Source organism: Carassius carassius, chromosome 12 (genome assembly GCF_963082965.1).
Source record: "Carassius carassius chromosome 12, fCarCar2.1, whole genome shotgun sequence".
Lineage (NCBI taxonomy): Eukaryota > Metazoa > Chordata > Actinopteri > Cypriniformes > Cyprinidae > Carassius > Carassius carassius.
The window spans coordinates 25,758,563-25,777,461 of record NC_081766.1 but is presented as its reverse complement, the minus strand read 5'-3'; the positions used below and the strand labels follow the sequence as shown (position 1 = coordinate 25,777,461).

At 38.1% G+C, this 18,899-nt stretch overlaps 1 protein-coding gene across 2 annotated transcripts; it reads left to right on the top strand.

The window, feature by feature from the left end:
- The first annotated feature begins 15,410 nt into the window (after positions 1-15,410).
- LOC132154262 (uncharacterized) lies at positions 15,411-17,478 on the top strand. Of its 2 annotated transcripts, none has more exons than XR_009437130.1 (5): positions 15,411-15,479; positions 15,710-15,751; positions 16,027-16,059; positions 16,178-16,609; positions 16,688-17,478. XR_009437130.1 is itself a non-coding variant. In XM_059562827.1 (5 exons), the coding sequence occupies exons 1-5, from the start codon at positions 15,441-15,443 to the stop codon at positions 17,320-17,322; spliced, it is 1,185 nt and encodes a 394-aa protein (XP_059418810.1). In that variant the 5' UTR covers positions 15,417-15,440; the 3' UTR covers positions 17,323-17,478. The 2 variants fall into 2 exon arrangements, 1 of the variants encoding a protein (XP_059418810.1); XM_059562827.1 differs by having other exon boundaries at positions 15,417-15,479; positions 15,710-15,755.
- Positions 17,479-18,899: the final 1,421 nt, after the last annotated feature.

Here is an 18,899-nt window from a genome sequence, read left to right as displayed (position 1 = left end):
TTGGCACATATATGGAATAAACTTTGATATATTCCACTTATGTTTATGAGTTTAAATGCATATTTCTCACCGTTCACCTATTTACTAAAGCCACTCGCTACTGGTGAGCCCGGGTGCGAGGGCCCCTTCATCGCTGCTTGCAGCTTTAATTAGGGCCCGAGCATCGATGGTGTGAGGACCCTCTTGGAATTGCTCCGTTTATTATTATTATTATTATTATTATTATTATTATTATTATTATTATTATTATTCTCCAGGATGAATCGCATTTTTGAGGGTCTAAACATACACAAAAAGTCATGAAACTTTGCACACACCTCAGAACCAGCGAAAATGTACATCTGATATGGGTTTCAGAAGTGGGTGTGGCAAAATGGCTCGACAGCGCCACCTATACACGTTCAACGGTGTGCGCCTCGAGCTATGTTTCACGTACATGTATGAAAATCGGTACACACATGTAACTCTCCAATACCTACAAAAAAGTCTCTTGGAGCAAAATCCAAAACCCAACAGGAAGTCGGTTATTTTTAATTTTATGAGCAAATTTTGTGTCATTTTTGTCATTTCCATGCATTGTATTTTAACGAACTCCTCCTAGAGATTAATTCAGATCAACACCAAAGTTGGTATGCCTAATCTAAAGGCCTTTGCGATGTTAAATTGCAGAGATTTTGAGTTTTCGTTAAAGGGCGTGTCCGTGGCGGCCTGGCGAATTTCGATGATTCGCCATGAAAAATGAAGTTGCTATAACTCAGACATACAATGTCCAATGTGTCCAAAACTTCACATGTTTAATAAGACTCCTGACCTGAACAGATTGACATGCCCATATTCAGTTATAGTCATAGCACCACCTATAGGCAACAGGAAGTGACATTTTTTACACTGCGACTAACTACTCCTAGAAATTTTATGACATCAATGTCTTTTTTGTGGTCAGTCTAATCTAAAGGCCTGTGCGATGTTAAATTGTGAAGATCTTGAGTTTTCGTTAAAAGGCGTGTCCATGGCGCCATGACGAAGTTCGATGTCTCGCCAAGAGAATAAAATATGTTATAACTCAGGCATAAAATGTCCGATCTACCCCAAACTTCACATGTTTGATGAAAGTCCTAGCCTGAACACATCTGTAGGACAATATTCCATCGGGTGTGGCAAAATGGCTTGATAGCGCCACCTATACACTTTCAACATAGCGCGCCTCGAGCTCCGTTTCAAGTACATGTACAAAAATCGGTACACACATGTAACACACCAGTACCTACAAAAAAGTCTCTTGGTACGAAATCCTAATCCCAACAGGAAGTCGGTTATTTTGAATTTTCTCTGCAAAATTGGCATTGTTTTTGCCATTTTCAGGGGTTGTACTTTAACGAACTCCTCCTAGAGATTTATTCAGATCAACACCAAACTTGGTCAGTTAAATCTAAAGGCCTTTGCGATGTTAAATTGCGAAGATCTTGAGGTTTCGTTAAAGGGCGTGTCCATGGTGGCCTGACAAATTTCGATGTTTCGCCATGAAAAAGGAAGTTGCTGTAACTCAGACATACAATGTCCAATCTGCCCCAAACTTCACATGTTAGATAAGACTTCTGCCCTTAACAGATCTACATGCCCATATTCAGTTATAGTCATAGCGCCACCTGCTGGCAACAGGAAGTGACATATTTTAAGCTGCGACAAACTACTCCTAAAAATCTTCTGACATTAATGTATCTTTTGTGGTCAGTCTAATCTAAAGGCCTGTGCAATGTTAAATTGTGGAGATCTTCAGTTTTTGTTAAAGGGCGTGTCCATGGCGCCATGACAAAATTTGATGTCTCGCCACAGCAAGAGAAGTTGTTGTAACTCAGGCATAAAATGTTCAATCTTCCCCAGACTCTGCATGTTCGATAAGAGTCCTGGCCTGAACACATCTGAAGGCCAATATTCCATTATAATGATAGCGCCACCTGCTGGCAACAGGAAGATTGTAACATATATGGAATAAACATTGATATATTATACTTATATTTATGAGTTTAAATGCATATTTCTCACCGTTCACCTATTTACTAAAGCCACTCGCTGCCGGTGAGCCCGGATGCGAGGGCCCGTTCATCGCTGCTTGCAGCTTTAATTATTATTATTATTTTTATTTTTTATTAAACCTTCCGGGGGTTTTTGGGGGCCTTAACATGCTCAAAAACTCTTGAAAATTGGCACACACATTGGAACCTGCGGCCTTCAGGACGTCGCAGAGACTGGGACCCGGGCGTGGCACAGGGGCTCTACAGCGCCCCCTGGAACACAGTCAGAAATCTTGAACCATAGCTCACACACACTTGCATATATTTATATGAAACTCAGTACACTTATAGATCTCATTGAGCTGAACAACTTTCACGCTCTATGTCATAGGCTCCGCCCAACAGGAAGTCATCTATTCAGGGCTGTTTAAAAAAAGCATGCTCTGGAATTTGATATACTTGTCATAGGTTTTTTACTTGATTGCCACCAAACTCGGTCAACATGATCTCAAGACATTGTGGATGAAAAATTGCAAGGGGATTTTTGATATCTCGAACGGTTAGCCCGTGGCGCGGCGTTGAAATTTGGGCAAAAAATGAGAAACAGGAAATGCCTAATAACATCCACATACATTGCCTGAGTTTGATCAAACTTCATCGATTTGTTCGATGTATGATACCGATCGTATATATGTGACTATTAAGAGTCAACATTATAGCGCCACCAACTGGCAGCAGGAATTGAGTCATTTTCAAAATGCTTTGAATTCAGTATCTTATTTTTACTCGATTTGCTTCAAACTTCATCAGAATAATGAGAAAACATGGCCGATGTAAATCTGTTGTGGGGATATTGATATCTTATATATTGTTGCCATGGCAACGTGTCAAACTTGAATATTCTGTTATGGTGATTTTGAGGCAGATAACAACCTCAGATTTACATGAAACTCAAAACACATATCAGCATTATTGATAGCTAGACAATGGAAAAAGCTTTTAAAAGGGCGTGGAAAAGGCACTCTATAGCGCCACCTTTTGTCAAAAGTGGGGGGGGTTAGTTTTAGCTACAGACACCAAACTCGGTACGTATATTGTTCTTATCAAGACGGACAACTTTCTAATTTACAGTCATCAGCTACTACCAACAGGAAATCGGCTATTTTGATTTGAATATGGATTTTTTTTTTAAATTGAGCTGTGATTTAATGCATACTCCTCAGAGGAAAAGTTCACTATACTCACCAAACTTTGTGTACATGTTGAAAAAACATTGAGGAACTTAAATTGCGAACGGATTTTGGTTAGCTTGAACGGTTTTGTCGTAGTGATTTTTGGAAATGACAGTAAAAAGGGAATCATTAATTATCTTGTATTTTTAAATTGCAGCTTCCAAACACTTAAAAGCATTTTTTCATACATAGATCAAATCATTCAGATGACATATGCATAGTTTCATGACTTTACAACACTGTATGATTAAAAGAAAATTAAAGAACTGTCAGAAATCTCAACTCACTCTGTCCCTCTGTTTGAGGAATGTATGCGTGCTGACTGAGTGTGTGTGTGTGAGTGGGGGATGGGCATGAGCTGAGTGGCAGGCAGACAGACAGAGAGAGAGAAAGAGAGAGAGAGAAAGAGACTTAAACATCTCTTTAATCACCAGGAAAAAAAACTGTATTTTAAATTGTTATTTTTTTGTTGTTGTTTGCTAATTGTGCTGTTTTCATTACAGCTTAAGAAATCTCTTAGGCCTTATCCTTTTCTGACAGTTTCAGGAATTAAAAAAAAAATTTGTGCTGCAAATAATAATTTCAAACTCATTTGACACTGACCTCTGAAAAAAAAAATAAACAAACACAGAACTCAGAAATATTTATTTCAAGATGCAATAAAAGAACACTGTACACTTGAATTCATATATATATAATTGCATTAAAGTTTATATTTAATTTCTTTTATCAAGTGTACAGCTGTACAGTTTCATTTTTTGCATCTTGAAAAAAATATTTCTGTGTTCTTTATCCCTCTGTGTTGTGTTTAACTTTTCAATTTGGAAGATCAATGATTTTTTAAATCTCCTTTGTGAATGCTTTAAATGTATAAATAGTCCTCACTTTAGATGAGCTCACAAAAATAGATAGCTGGCAATTACTAAATATTTTATAAAAACCTGACTTTATCATGAATTACAGCTGGAATATATGTCAATGAAGCAGTTATTAGCAAACTGACCAACTATTATCATGTGTCTAAATAATAAGATTTATATAATTACACTAAAATAGTTCATTAATCATTTAATTTCACTTTCTTAATGATCTCATAAACCACTGACAACTCCTTAATAACTGGTTTGTAAATAATGCAATAATTTATAAATGATAAATTGATCCTTAACGTATGAAAAAAATACAATGATTGAACTTTATAGATATTCTCAATAACAAAATATTTATAGCTGTATTTATGAACTGCTATTAATGCCTTTTAAAGGAGTGCTATTAGGCTTTTTCACTTTTTCAACTTTAGTTAGTCTGTAATATTGCTGTTTCAGCATAAAAAAGTTCTGCGAAGTTACAAAGCTGAAAGTCCAATTCTAAAGGAGATATTTTATTTAACAAAAATCACATTTTAAAAACTACAACGAACAAATTGTTTGGACTACAACAAGCATTTTCCGGGATTTGTGATAACACAAATATTGACGAATGGGATGTGAAAAAAGACTGGAAGAGAAAAAAAACTCCTTATATTCAGTTGTGCAGAATTATGAGGCACTTTTTCCTTTACTGATAAAATGAGCCAAAAGAGACATTTCACTCAGACTGAAAAAACAAAATTATTAGATCCTCATGAGAATATTCAAAATTAGATCACTACATTAATTGCAAAGTAAAGACATGACCACTGGACAGCAAAATGCTTACTAGGTCAGAAGGGTCAGAAAAAAACAACAGGTGGAGAAGACCAGAAACACATAAACTGCAAAAGAATTAAGAATTAAAGTGAAGAATTAGGTGTGAAACAATCAGGGAGCATTTAGTCGACAGTGCCACCATTTTCCAGAACTGCAACTTTCCTGGAGTCTCAGAATTTCAATGTGTCAGGTTCTGAGAGATGTAAAAGATCCCAAAAAATGACTTAATTAGAATAGCATGACGTATTGTGGAATATTATTTATTAAGACCTTATATATAGGCTTTATGAACAGATAGGTTTTGAGTGATTCTTGAAGGACTAGCATCACCTCCTCTTGTACGATGGTTTAAGGAATATATCTTCCAGATAGTACCGCCACTCCCTATATGCAGAGTACGCAGTCTTCGTAGGGCACCAACTCCCAGAGGGGGCACCATCCCAGTTGCTCAAAAAAAACAAAAAAAAACATGCTCCATTCTCCCATTCGCCCTCGCGACCGCTCACATCTCATGTTTGCGGCTCACTGTTCGTAATTGATGGATGGACATCTATGCCCGGGTAAAGGACATCAACAATCTGGCACAGAGAAAAGAAAACGAAAGAAAGTAAACAAAAAAAAAACAGGCATAAAGTTGGCTTGACATTGGACATTCGAGAGTCTCAAATTTAGGGACCGTCTCTAAAGTTACATGTGATATTGTTATACACTTTTCTAACGTCAGTAGCATTTGAAGAAAATGATTTACAGTCATAAAAACAACTGTAATTGTTCATCTAGGTGACAGCTATAATGCACAATTAAATTTAATGTTTGATGTTTATTAAAACAAACTGTAAGACAGATGTAAATTATGCTACTTTTTCACATGGGCTCAAACGCAAATTTGAAGCTCAATAGCATTTGAGGAGAAAGACTTGCAGTCATAAAACAATTGTAATGTGTTAATTTAGGTGTCAGCTACAATGCACACCTTATACATTTTTATATATATTAAAATAAAGTGTTACTAAAGTTATATATATTGTTCTGTGTATGTGATTTCAAAGTCTAGATGGGTTGGATTAACCCTTTAACTGCCGTATACCTTAAAACTTGATTGCCAGAGGGTTAATGCTTATGCCCTCTGGGCACAGTTTTCCCGATGCCACCGGGGTGGCGTTTGCACTGATGGCTTGAGCCGCCATCGCTGCTTGCAGCTATATTTTTATCTATGTTCGTAACATTTCTTACTAGGGTTGGGTATCGTTTGAATTTTATCGATTCCGATTCTTAGTTTCGATTTCAATAAGATAAAAAATCCAATATAAAAAAAATTAGGTGAAACATTTTTACAAAGCATTCTGTTGCAGCTGAATAACATGAGCAAAAAAAGCAGCCTACAAAACACTGCAAGAGGAATTTTGCCTGTGATTAAAAAAATACCATAGCAAAAACAACTAGATTAATATAAATTTCAAATATTAAAGTGTTAAAGACAAGTAATAAGATCAGTAACAAGGTCAGTAACAAGAAAGGAACAAAAAAATAAATAAGCAATATCATAAATAAATACAACTTAACTAAATTTCAGGTACAGAAACTGTAATTAAAAGTTTAAAAACACTGCAAAGTTTTCTTTTTATAAATAAAATAAAGATTAATCAAGTAAAGTTATTAAATATATTCAGTCAAGATCAGTGAATGATTTTCATTTGTTCTTTGATTAACATTAATGACAGGCAGCGCGTTTATTAGGCTGTTGTCTCTTTAAGCAAAAATACTGCACGTGTGTTTTCTTTCTCATCTGTTTATGTTCACGTAAAACAAAAACGGCTGCGTTTATGATGTTATACTGATGTAGTTTTCTGTATCGTAGTTTCGACTCGGAACAACCTTTTCTACAGTTAAAATACACAGAACAGTCCGAGGAACGGACACGAACCGGGGACCCAGAGCGCGACCGCCGACAGCTGCTCTGTATGCACGCGCTTGTGCTTCATGTGCGCTGCACAAAAACATGCTATAATAAGTTTTGAGATTCTAAGCTACTTTAGTGATAAATCACAGGACAGTGCTGACAACTAGTTTCTGTGTTCCTCTGTGCGCGCGATCTTCATAGCTACTGTTTATTTGAGTGTTACTGCCACAATGCAGCTGCGCGAACATGGTAGCTCGATATAAGAATACACATCCGTTCATCTAATCGCTTGAATGTCCAAACCATAAAACAAATACAACTGACAAAGTTTAGTGAAGACGCAAGGCTCACTGCTCACGCGCCATCAGTATGTGTTGAACCGGTGTTCACCTCTGTGTTTTGCTTTTATTCCACTGACTGGACGGGGCAGAGTCATGTGGCCACACACGCAGTAGTATGCTTTTAAGGGGGAAGTGTTAACAGGATTAAAAAACTGAAATAACCGACATGGGAAAATTACGTCGGTTAGAGGTTATGAATTTCGGTTTTGATTATTTTTCGATTAATCGTCCAGCCCTAGCACACACGTACACAAACCTTTCTTAACGTTCTGTACCTTCGTCATTGTATTACTAAGATGTATTGAGTATTGCCTTTTTGGTGCATTAGATGTTTTCCATAATCAAAAATTGGAGTATCTACAATTTTTATCGTGTGTTAATCAAACTTTAAATGTGTGTAATTCTGCATATGAATGTAACGGCATGTTTCTATCAGTTATATATTTCATTTATGGTATCTTTATAATTGTAAAGATACCATAAATCTCGGCATTGTTCTGAATCTCGGCGACAAATTACAAAAAGATGCATTTATTCGCTCCTATTCGCCTCTCCACACGAGGAAGACGAACTCTGAAACATTACTGCATTGGACCTTTCAAATATTGCGCGAGTCCGCAGCAGCCCAGGAAGACACGAAAGAACATGCCTAGCTACAAAGGACCACGCACACACGCACGCTGGTCTGGCGAGTCACAAATACACCACATGCAAGTATCATTCTCCATGGAGATTTAAATGCTGCTTAGTTTGTCTATTACCTTTTCAAGGTGATTTGATTCGTTGTTGTCTTTCAAAAGGTTACTGTCTGTGAGTTTGCATAACTGAGTGCGTAATTCTGTGATTGCGCCTATTCTCTCACCTCTCTCTCTCATCCTTTCTCACTCATTCTCTCTCTCTCTCTCCCTCATTTGGATTCCGTTATGTCTTGTACAAAGTTTACTGTCTGTATTGTCGTACGCGTATTTACTCTGTGTGATTTGTAGTTTGATGTATTATTAGTTCAATTATGAAAAACCAATATATATTCATGATTGCTTCTGTCTAAAATGCTCACATCACGAGTCAATGAAATGTCTGATCTTTAGCTGCAAAGCTCGTTACTTTTCAGTAATCGAAATTTCATATGGATAGGAGAATGTTTCATGGCCAGAAACTATTTTTCCTTGAATTATAAGAAGTGATAACCCTATTGAAAGTTTATAAGTTAATCTTACGGCCGTTTGCTGGACAAACCACTGTTTGATTTGCGGAAATTCACAGTAAGAGATATCACTATAATTGATATGAAGAATGGAATATTGACATATTAATGAGTAAATTACAGTGCCTTGTAATGAGTTATTGATATATACAATTGACCTATTTTTCATCTTCAATAATTTTAATGTAACTGTCATATGAGATATATATATTAATCATATTCCTGATTAATTATAAAAATTCCCTATATATCATTTGAGGTAATTATAATGTACAACCCAGTCCGGCTACATATTATTAGTGGAGGAACATGCGCATTTCAAACTTCGTTTTGTGAGCAATCCAGTTCAATCTGTTTATATGGTTATTAATAATTTCTGCACACGCGCTATGAAATTATGTACTTGTGAGATAAGTCGCAAGACGCGAACTCACTCCTAACTGACTGAGGTAAAAAGCTGATCAGTCAGCACGTTAAGTTTCTATAAATACCTAACAGTATAGTCACTGTTATTTTAATGAAAGTAAACTGCAGTATAATGTTAAAAGTCTCCTGTTAAGAAAGACCAAGATCTCTCTGCAGTGAGAACATTTTAATATTAATAATTAAAAGATGAAGAAATCTCTTTTATTAGTTGCAATATGTAAATCTGAACATGAGCGATGTTCCTCAGATTCAGTTAAAAAGGCCTTGCTTATTAAATATCATTATTGAATTCGTGGTGAACCACAGTTATATTCAAAAAATCAACGATAAAGCTCCTGGTATAAAAAAATTGGCTTAGCTACCCAATTTTAAACCTAAAACATTTAAATCATAAGTGCTATTTTGATAGATGTTTATGGGAGTACAACAGATGGACAAATTCCTGTTGTTCAAATTTGTGTTGTTTGTGCAGCGAAAAGAATCCTGCCTAACGCTCTTGTGCAATATCACCAAATCAGCGCTGACTAGCGCACAGATTTTAGATCACATTGAAGTCGGCTGTAATTCTGCTGACTAAACACCAGGGCGTCCTTTGTTCAGAAGTTTCAAATGACGCCCTGCCTTCTGATTTCAGCCTGCATGAGTGCAATTACGCCATCTCGTGGTCATTTCTGATAATGCGCTCACTGCTAAATCTCTATTCCCTTGTGATTTATTGAATTAGCTGTCTAAATTCTCAATAATTATTTGCATTTACAGCTTTGCTCGTGCAAATATTATTTCAGGTTAGACAATTTTTCCTTCCTTTGACTGTTTATATTTACTTTGAGTTTGGTTTAAACATGATTTGAATTAAAATTTTATTGCTTAATAGTGTAAATCTAGATGTTTCAGGTCAACCACTGATTGACCCACTTAGAAAGAAGTAAGCCATCTAGTGGCAGTCTCCTGTTAAATCGACTCACAGCTCTCAGCTCTCTTTGCTCTCTTTTCAATTCTATTTTGAATTGCATATTTCCACTTTTACCCTTTTGGGATTAATTTCATAATTATTAATGATACCTTACTGTCATCATTGGTTATTATAGGATATTGTTCTGATTTTCCTTTTAATTCTTCTTACATGCTTATTTTAAATTTCAATTTAAACCAATTTGAATTTTTAATTTGAATTAAGTTTTCTGCTCACCAGGTTAAGCACAGAGAGGGAGTATGCCCCCTTGTGGTGAAAACCAGCTACTTCTTCTCCCATGTTTCATTCCTGTCTTTTGTTATTTTGATTTTTATTCTTTTTCTTCTCTCTTTTGGCTTAGGTTATTTTGATAATTACCATCATCATAATTTAATTTTTGTTGTTGTTTTATCATTATTAGTTAAAGCTGTTACCTCTCATTTCTACATATTTACTCAGTTGATGTTAAACAAACCAAACCTTAATTAACTTTAAGTTTCCTTTGTTCATCCTTTGTGTATTTGATTGTAGAACTCCCTTGGTGATTGGACAGTCATCTCAGGTTTCCAGTGAGCAAGGGAGCTGACCAGCGTTACTGACACTGGCTGTGAGTGAAACTCGGTTCCTCTTATCTCTGTCCGTTGTGGCACACAGTGGAGACATCATCAATTTGGCACTCCAAAGGTAGTCAATCAGTCCTGCCGACACACACAACGCAATCTCTGGGACCAGTACCTAATCCGAGGCCTAAAACGGAGGCCACTCTCTTTTAAGAGAGGGTTCTTGGGAACAGCCCAATTTTGCAGTGCTGTCTGGCGGTTGACATCTTGGTATTGCCAGGTTGTGTTAAAAGTCACAAGCTGTTTGAAAGGGCGCCAAGCCAGAGTAACGGAGGGCCAGGGACACTGCGGTTGAGTGTTTGGGGAGCGCCGGAGAGGTTGACCAAGCCACTGGTTTCCACCTGAATGGCTTCAATTCACCCAGGTGAACCAAATGTGATAAAACCTATCCACTTATTATAAGCCACAGAATATTAGATATTCCCCCAGATATATTTTAAGTGTTTGACCCATTGCTTCTTCAAGCCACACCATCTTTCTAGGTTTCCTACCCAGATAGCCCCACTCACCTGTTGGCCCTATCTTAAAATCTAGCAGTAGGCTTAGGCCTCCTTATTCTCACTAACACATCCTGTTACTATTGTTTTTATCTCATTTCAAGTGTTGTGTTTCACTTTGATCTTTTTCTATCCTCTGTTCTGTTGTGATTTGTTTCTTTCATTTCACATAGAGACAGTAATCTGTGAGAGCCACCAAAGAAGCTAAATAGTAGAGCGACAACCAGCAGCCGGTGTCATCACGCGACCCACTAGGCTACTGCCTGTCAAATCTCCATTTCAGGTCCCTCGTTGACCCAAGTTAATTGGCTACTGAACTGTCGGACTGTTTGCATCAGTTAGCCCCAAAATTCTCATAAACGGCACAGCCTGTATGAATATAGCTTGTTAACCGTAGAACAGACTTGCATTGGTCTTTTTGTGTGTGTGCTGTGTTTCTCTCACCTACAGTGAGTCAGGATGTTCCAGTCATCCAGTCCAGCAGTCCACAGGGGCCACCTCTCGACATGGTTGAAAGCATTGACGACCCCCTTCCTGCCCAAGGACGACAGTAACCTGCAGCACCCAGAGCAACTAGACACCGAGCTAGATGAACTGATGGCACATGATCCAACCCAAAGCGACTACTACAAAGAACTCGCCAGGATCCTCGGCAGCCTAGTTCACATTCTCGTCGCCCAGGCACGGCTCAGCGAACGGAGCAACATTGACCTTGAACAACAAGCAGCAACGCTTAAGCTTAAAGCGGAGGAGGCCTGGAAGGACCAGGCCCGAACCCAGAGTCGCCTTGATCAGCCCCTCCTCGAGACCCAGAACCAGCACGAGAAAGAGGACGACACAGATCCAGAGCTACAGAAAGAAGTAGAAAGACTTCACAATGCCCTGCAAGATCTTCGCCTCGACACAGATCAAAGAGAACAGCTGGAGAGAGAAGCCAGAAAAGAACTCAACAAAAAACTCCAGCAAGGTGACGCTCTCCTGAAAGGAGCAGAGACTGAACTGAAAGAAAGAGACTCTCAGTGTTGGGAAAGTTCACTTTCTACAAGAACTTGTTCAAAGTTCAATTCACAAATTTTAAAATGAACTAGCTCAGTTCATAGTTCAAACTACAAAATTTTGAACTGAAGTTCACAGTTCCAAAAATGAACTAGTTCATAGTTCTTTTTTTCCATATGTAGCTGCGAGCTAGCCTATTATTTTTCAAAATTATTGCCACAGCCCATATAGAATCACAGACAGCAATTATTTTATCAGTTTTAACAATGAAGCTATGCGTCAGATTTCATCTTCATATCCAATTTTGAATCCTTATCCAACCAGGGTTTACATTAGTGCATTTTACATTACATGCTGCTGTCGTTTGCTGTTTTTTTTTTTGATGACGCGTCACGCATGCGGCGGATGGCGGTGCGACACTGGTGGCTGGAGTTGCCAGATTGGGTGTTTATCCGCTACATATTAAGACCCGTTTACGGTGTGTTTTAGCCGGGTTTTCGCCTGCAAGGCTCTATAGAAATCTGGCACCCTATTGAACGAAGTTAACCTGAGAGAGCGTGCCGTTCACAGACACCAGAATGAACAAGTTCACAGTAACTTTCATCAGGCATTAATACAGCACGTTCAGTTCACGTTCGCCCAAAATATGAACGAGTTCATGAACTATCGTTCAATGAACGCGTTCAGGCACAACACTGGAGACTCTAAAACCTGGGCCTGCGAAAAACACTTGCAAGCGGCCTGAGCTAAAATCAACGAGCTTACTCTGCAGAGAGACGAGCTCCAAGATGAACTTGACACTGTTCGCGCAGAACTGAAACATTCTGACAGATTACAGAGTGGCTGGATCGGAGAAATGCACACCACAGAGTTTCTCCCGGCCCGCCACTCCAACCCTTTCAGCCAAGAACCCAGAGCTGAAAAAGGGGGTGTAAGCCCACGGCTCAAGAAATCACCAGCCAGCTTACAAGAACACCTGTCAACAACGGAGGGGTGAGAGCCCTTCCAGAGAACGCATGCCACTAAACCCTGCACGGCTCACCGAGAACTTGACAAGCTAGCCAGAAGCATCCCTATGTTCAAACCAGATCCTGAAGGAGGACATGACGTTCACGCTTATTTACAAGACATTGACTTTCAGTAGTATATATTCTACTGCTTATGTCATGATGATTTATGACTTTGACCTTTGACCTTTTGACAGGTTGAACTTCCGGTGACCTTATGATGGATGGGTTGAACTTCCGGAATGAGTTCAGGGGCTAACCTATGACCGTTTCCCACGCATCGATCATGTGGTTTTGACAGAAAGTTTTACCCTATTGACCTAGTTAGTACTAAATTATAGTTTTTGACGGCTAGTTTAAACGGTAAAGGAAACACTCCCCACGCATCGATCAAGTGGTTTTGACAGAAAGTTTTACCCTATTGACCTAGTTAGTTCTAAATCATGGTTTTAGGAAACCCTCCCGATGCATCGATCATGTGGTTTTGAAAGAAGCTGTTTGAACTTTGTGTCAGTTAGCTTGTTTGAAGTTTGTGCCAGCTAACTTGTTTGAACTTTATCCCAGTTATTATGGCTTCTCCCCCCTCCCATTACATTCCTGAGCAGTGTATAAATGGGATCGGTGTGTTCTACGTTTGTATATAAAACATCCTATAATTTATATGATATAATTAATTATCATGCTAAAGGTGAAAAACATTTTAGTTATTTCGCATTTATATATAAAACATTCTATAATTTATATAATCTAAAGCAATTTAACTAAGGTTGAAAAACATTCTGTTCTTTTAAAAAGGTTATAAAAAGCTTACTAAAAGCGATTGCTTTATCTGAATAAAATTAGCTTACCTTCAGCTTTGTGAGAAACGGGCTCGCGGCTCCATCTGTCGGGCTCTCTCTGAATGATAGCACACGGTTGAGTCGTGCTCGCGCCCGCAGGGAGAGAGACAGAGAGCGCGCCTGCATGCGCGTGTTCTCATTGTCAGACAGAGAGAGAGAGCGCGCCTGCCACAGTACGACAGAGATTGAAAAACATGTAGCTCTTTATATAATTTATATAATATAATTAATTAAAGGTTGAAAAAAAAAAAAAAAAAAAAAAAAAAAAGATTCTGTTCTTTTAAAAAGTTATACATGAACTGTATAAAAAATATACTGAAACCGACTGTTTCTGATAAAACAAGATCCTACATTTTTAGAGATCAGAAAGGAGGTGTTTTCACATCGCCTTTCTGACCTCCAGTTTTCCCAGCGCCCACGTTTGCACGCTACACTTCACTATCTTCCGAGTTTACTAACCAATTATAATATCTTCAAAGACGTTGTTAATTAAAACTAACGTATCTCACGCGGGAGTACCATGTTTTTGACAGTTTTCTGACGGATGCATCTATGAATTACGGTTGGCGAGCGGCTACCATCTCTTTGTACCCCTCCAATTTATGACGACACAGGGTGACCCCTGCTCAGTTTCCCACCTTTTGAACAAGTTCATTCATAGAACAAGGATGACACCTAGTGGTCACTCAACACCGATTTCTTTCGCAGGACCCCTTATAAATTCAATTCGACGTGTTACAAAGCATTCACTTTGATACAGAAAACTTTTTGGACGACCTTCCAAGACATTTGCTTTCCAAGACAATGGATCAAAGTGAGTATTTTATCATTTCATGTTATCTGATGGTAGTGATATTTATTTCATAAATTATTTATTCCCTCGATAGAGATATTTTAACTACTCCATTCATAAAATTATTCTACACTGTCTTATTTAAATACTAATAATCGATCAAAGTATGTGAGCATTTTATCATTTCATGTTATCTGATGCTAGTGATATTTTAAAAAACTATTTATTGATCAAAGCCTGTTATGCTATTTTATACAGTATATGATGCCTTTAAAACCATATTACATCTCATTCCTGTAATTTTCTTCAAGTTTTTGCTGTCTTATTTTATCCGATGCTAGTGATATTTAAAAACTATTCATTGATCAAAGCCTGTTATGCTATTTTTACAGTCTATGGCGTCTTTAAACCATATTACATATCATCCCTGTAATAAAACATGCATCTGTATTTTATATGCTGTTTTTATTTTATCTGCTGATAGATATATATTTTTTATCACTATATTCATAAAGTATGCGTTATTTGGCTTAATAACGCCGCGTCTAATGTCCCAATCAGAGCAACAGTGTTTTGTATGTAAAAATACTTTTATTTTGAAAAGATGACGACGTCCTGCTGAAAAATACTTTTATTTTAAAAATATGAGGATATCCTGTTGAAAATACTTTAATTTTGAAAATATGAGGATATCCTGTTGAAAATATGACGATGTCCTGTTGACGCGTGCTTAGCTTTAGCTTGACAAATTCAGTTTGCTATGCAAAGGATTTCAGAAAAAAACTATTCTGCTCCGTTAAATCGACGTTTTGCCATCGCGTTATCCGTTCGTCATCTATGAACACGACATCGCGGGGGTGTAAGCGCCCCCGGTTAGGAATGCGCGCTCCTAACTCAGAAACATTTTCCCGATTGCTAACTGCTCGCAGTGAAATGACATATGAGGATATGTTGGTGAAACGGCTCCCTCCGGTGAGTCTGGGTGAAATGACATCGTTATAGTGAAAATTGCGCCATCTGCGTTGGTTTAATGTTATGACACACTGTTATATTGAAAATTGAGCCATTCTGCTTTCGTTTTAATGTTATGACATCATGATTTCTTTGCCACAGTCTTTGTGTGTGTGTGTGTGTGTGTGCTCCATTAAACTAGAAATCATTAAATTTTAAATCATAACAGGTTTTTTTATATTTTATCTCAGGTTCAAATATTGAGCATCAAGCCTTTGACGCTATTAATACGCGTAAGTACGTATTAACTATTATTTTTATAAATTAAAATGAACATTTTAATTTTGTCTTTTATAAATTTATATATATATATATATATATATATATATATATATATATATATATTATTAATTAATTTTTTTATTGTTTTAATTTTTTATTGATTTATTTATTATTAATTTATTTTTATTGTTTTATTTTTATTTATTTATTATTATTACAATTTTTTTAATTTTTATTTATTTTTTATTTATTTATTTATGTATTTTTTTTATTTTTTTTTCCACAGAGGCTTCGATTGATCCAGACAGCGCAGCCGATGGTAAAACAAGATCCATCTCCAACATATTTTTTTTTAATGAGAATTCAAAATTTGACTTTTTTATGTTTATGAGAAATCAAATTTTTTTTTTTTTTTTTTTTTTTTTTTTTTTTTTTAGATTTTATACAATTCATCACCCAACCCGGCTTTCAGACAGTTATCGATCTCACGCAAGATGCCGACGAAGATCCCACCGTCAACGTAACAGACAAACCTCACATCCTACCTGATTCCACTCCGGCTCACATCGAGAATCCGATAGGATCCCGCGACGAACCACTTCCAGGACCCGGCGACGAACCACCAAGAAAGAAGACTAGAAAAACGAATCCCCCCACCTCTCCGGTCAGTCCTGGACCGCGTGGCGATCCACCAAGAAAGACTTATCGTTTTACAGCGGTGGTCCGACCTGAACCAAACGCTGAACTACCTAGAAAGGCTTATCGTTTTACCCCGGTGATCAGTCCTGAGAGCTCTCCAGAGAGGAAAACTCTCTGTCTGACACCACCGAACAGCCCGGCGACCAGTCCTGAGACCGAGCTGTTTTACGGTAAGACTAACTACATTATTTGCATTTAAACCAGACGGGTCAAACCATTAAGATTTTTTATTTTTTTACATCCGGCAGACTCGAGTAGAAGCCATAAGGATGACGTGACTACCTGGGGGCCGTCTCAAATCGATGCATGGGACCAGAGTTCTTGGACGAGCGAGCGTGAAGAGGCATCTGCCACCAACGTGGGTCAAACACCGTATCCTTCTCCCTCACCGTCGTCGGAAGAAGTAGAAGTGGAAGAAGTACCGGCGCCTCAGCCGGTTGATGAACCATTCGATGATCTGCCTCCGTTTCATAGCCCCATTAATTCGTTACAATCATTTGGTCAAGAGTTTCGCGATGCTCAGGTCGACATAAACAACAAATACATCGAACTCCGTGACATACAAGATGATATTAACAACAAATTGATTGCATTGCGCAGTGAGTCTCGTGACAGACAAATCGAAACCCTTAGCAGATTAGACGCGCTGCACGGGGAGCTCCGTGCGTATCACCTCGAGACACGCAGTCGATTCGATGCTCAGGATCGCTTTATTCATGATCTGGCCAATGAAATATTCCATCGCGTTAATGCTATGAGATCGACAATTGATCAGCAGTTTGATAGAAATGATCTTATGGTGACTCAATACCAAAGGCAACTGATGCTTATATTACATCATCTTATTCTCACCATCATAGATGAGACCGCGGAGTCAAATTGAATATAGAAGTATTCCGAGCAATTCTTATATTCCATCTATACTTTTGTTTACATATAATCTGATATTTCAAGTAATTCTTATATCTCACGTCTGCTATGATTGTTTAAATATTTCATGTATGCTTTTTATACTTTGTTTTACATATAATCCGATATCTCATTTATACTCTGATTTTGTAACGAGTCATATATGCTTTTTATATTCTGATTTTGTAATAGTTCATTTATGATTTTGTTTTATACTATATGAAATGTGTAATAGTTCATGTATGCTTTTTTATACTCTATGAAATTTGTAATAGTTCATGTATGATTGTTTTAACTCTGTGATTTTTGTAATAGTACGTGTTTTGGTCTGAAATCTAAAAATGGACGGGTCAGACGACTTACGTCAATCAGACCAATCCTCCACAGAACTGACGCCGGACGAGATCGAAATGCTAAGTATGCTTCCGGACTCTTTAGAACAGTATTTGTTTAATCTAGAACCCCCTGCTATTTTGGATCTTTTTGAATTAGCTGTAAATCCAGATATGAATTTGTTTGATCCTCTGCTAAGCCTAGACACCGACCCTGTTGCACAACACGGTGGTGTTTTAAAAAGCCCACCGGCGACACCTACCGAGGCTGATCCTGACAACACAGAACACCCCGCCGGTAATGATACTTCGCAACCATCCGCATCAGGTAACGTCGACCCTACTACACAGACTCGATTAAGCCGTACAGACATTGACAGGTTGATTCGCGAGGGTGGCGACGTTAACGGATATCATGTTTTACCGAGACCTCGTTTCAATAGAGTGACATTGAGAAGGACTACCAATCTGAGAGAGATTAACTCTACAGATTTGGGCTCTTACCACACCCACTTACACGACATGCTTACTGGAATTGTGAATTTCGCTAGGGAATTTGACCAAAATTCTCCGGTGATCAATATCACATTGACGGCCCCCAGTTTACAGACGCCCGTTAGTGGGGTTTTATCCCACGGTAATAATTACGACGTGGATGGGTTTATGGATCAAATTGAAAGAGTTTTACAGAGCAACGATCGGTTACTATCTGACCAAACCGTAGAATTTGAAGCTTCCGTAGCCGTGAACAGACAAGGCGGCAGTCGACGTCGGAAACTCATGGACTTGGCTGTCGATGAGGTGATCAAAAGGAAAAAGACGAGTTTATTTTGCCCGACCAATATTTCAAATAATTTGTGCTTCTCCATCTGTCTCGCCCGTTTTCTTAACCCCCACCACCCCGAGAGTGAGTTAGAAAAACTGGCTTCCGTCATCCAAAACAGCGTCGGCTTCTCAATCCAAGATCGAATCGGTCTCGGCGACATAGCATCGTTCGAACGAGCGCTAGACATTAAAATTGTAGTATTTCACAGATCTAACGCCATGATATTAGAAACCTAAAAAAATTCAGACGAACCCCATCCAAAAACGGTCTTTCTGTATCTCCACGACGAGCACTACTACATGATAATGAGTTTGAAGGGGTTCCTCGGTTCACCATATGTGTGTCCATTTTGCTACAAATCTTACAGCAACCGCAGATACCATCGATGTAAGT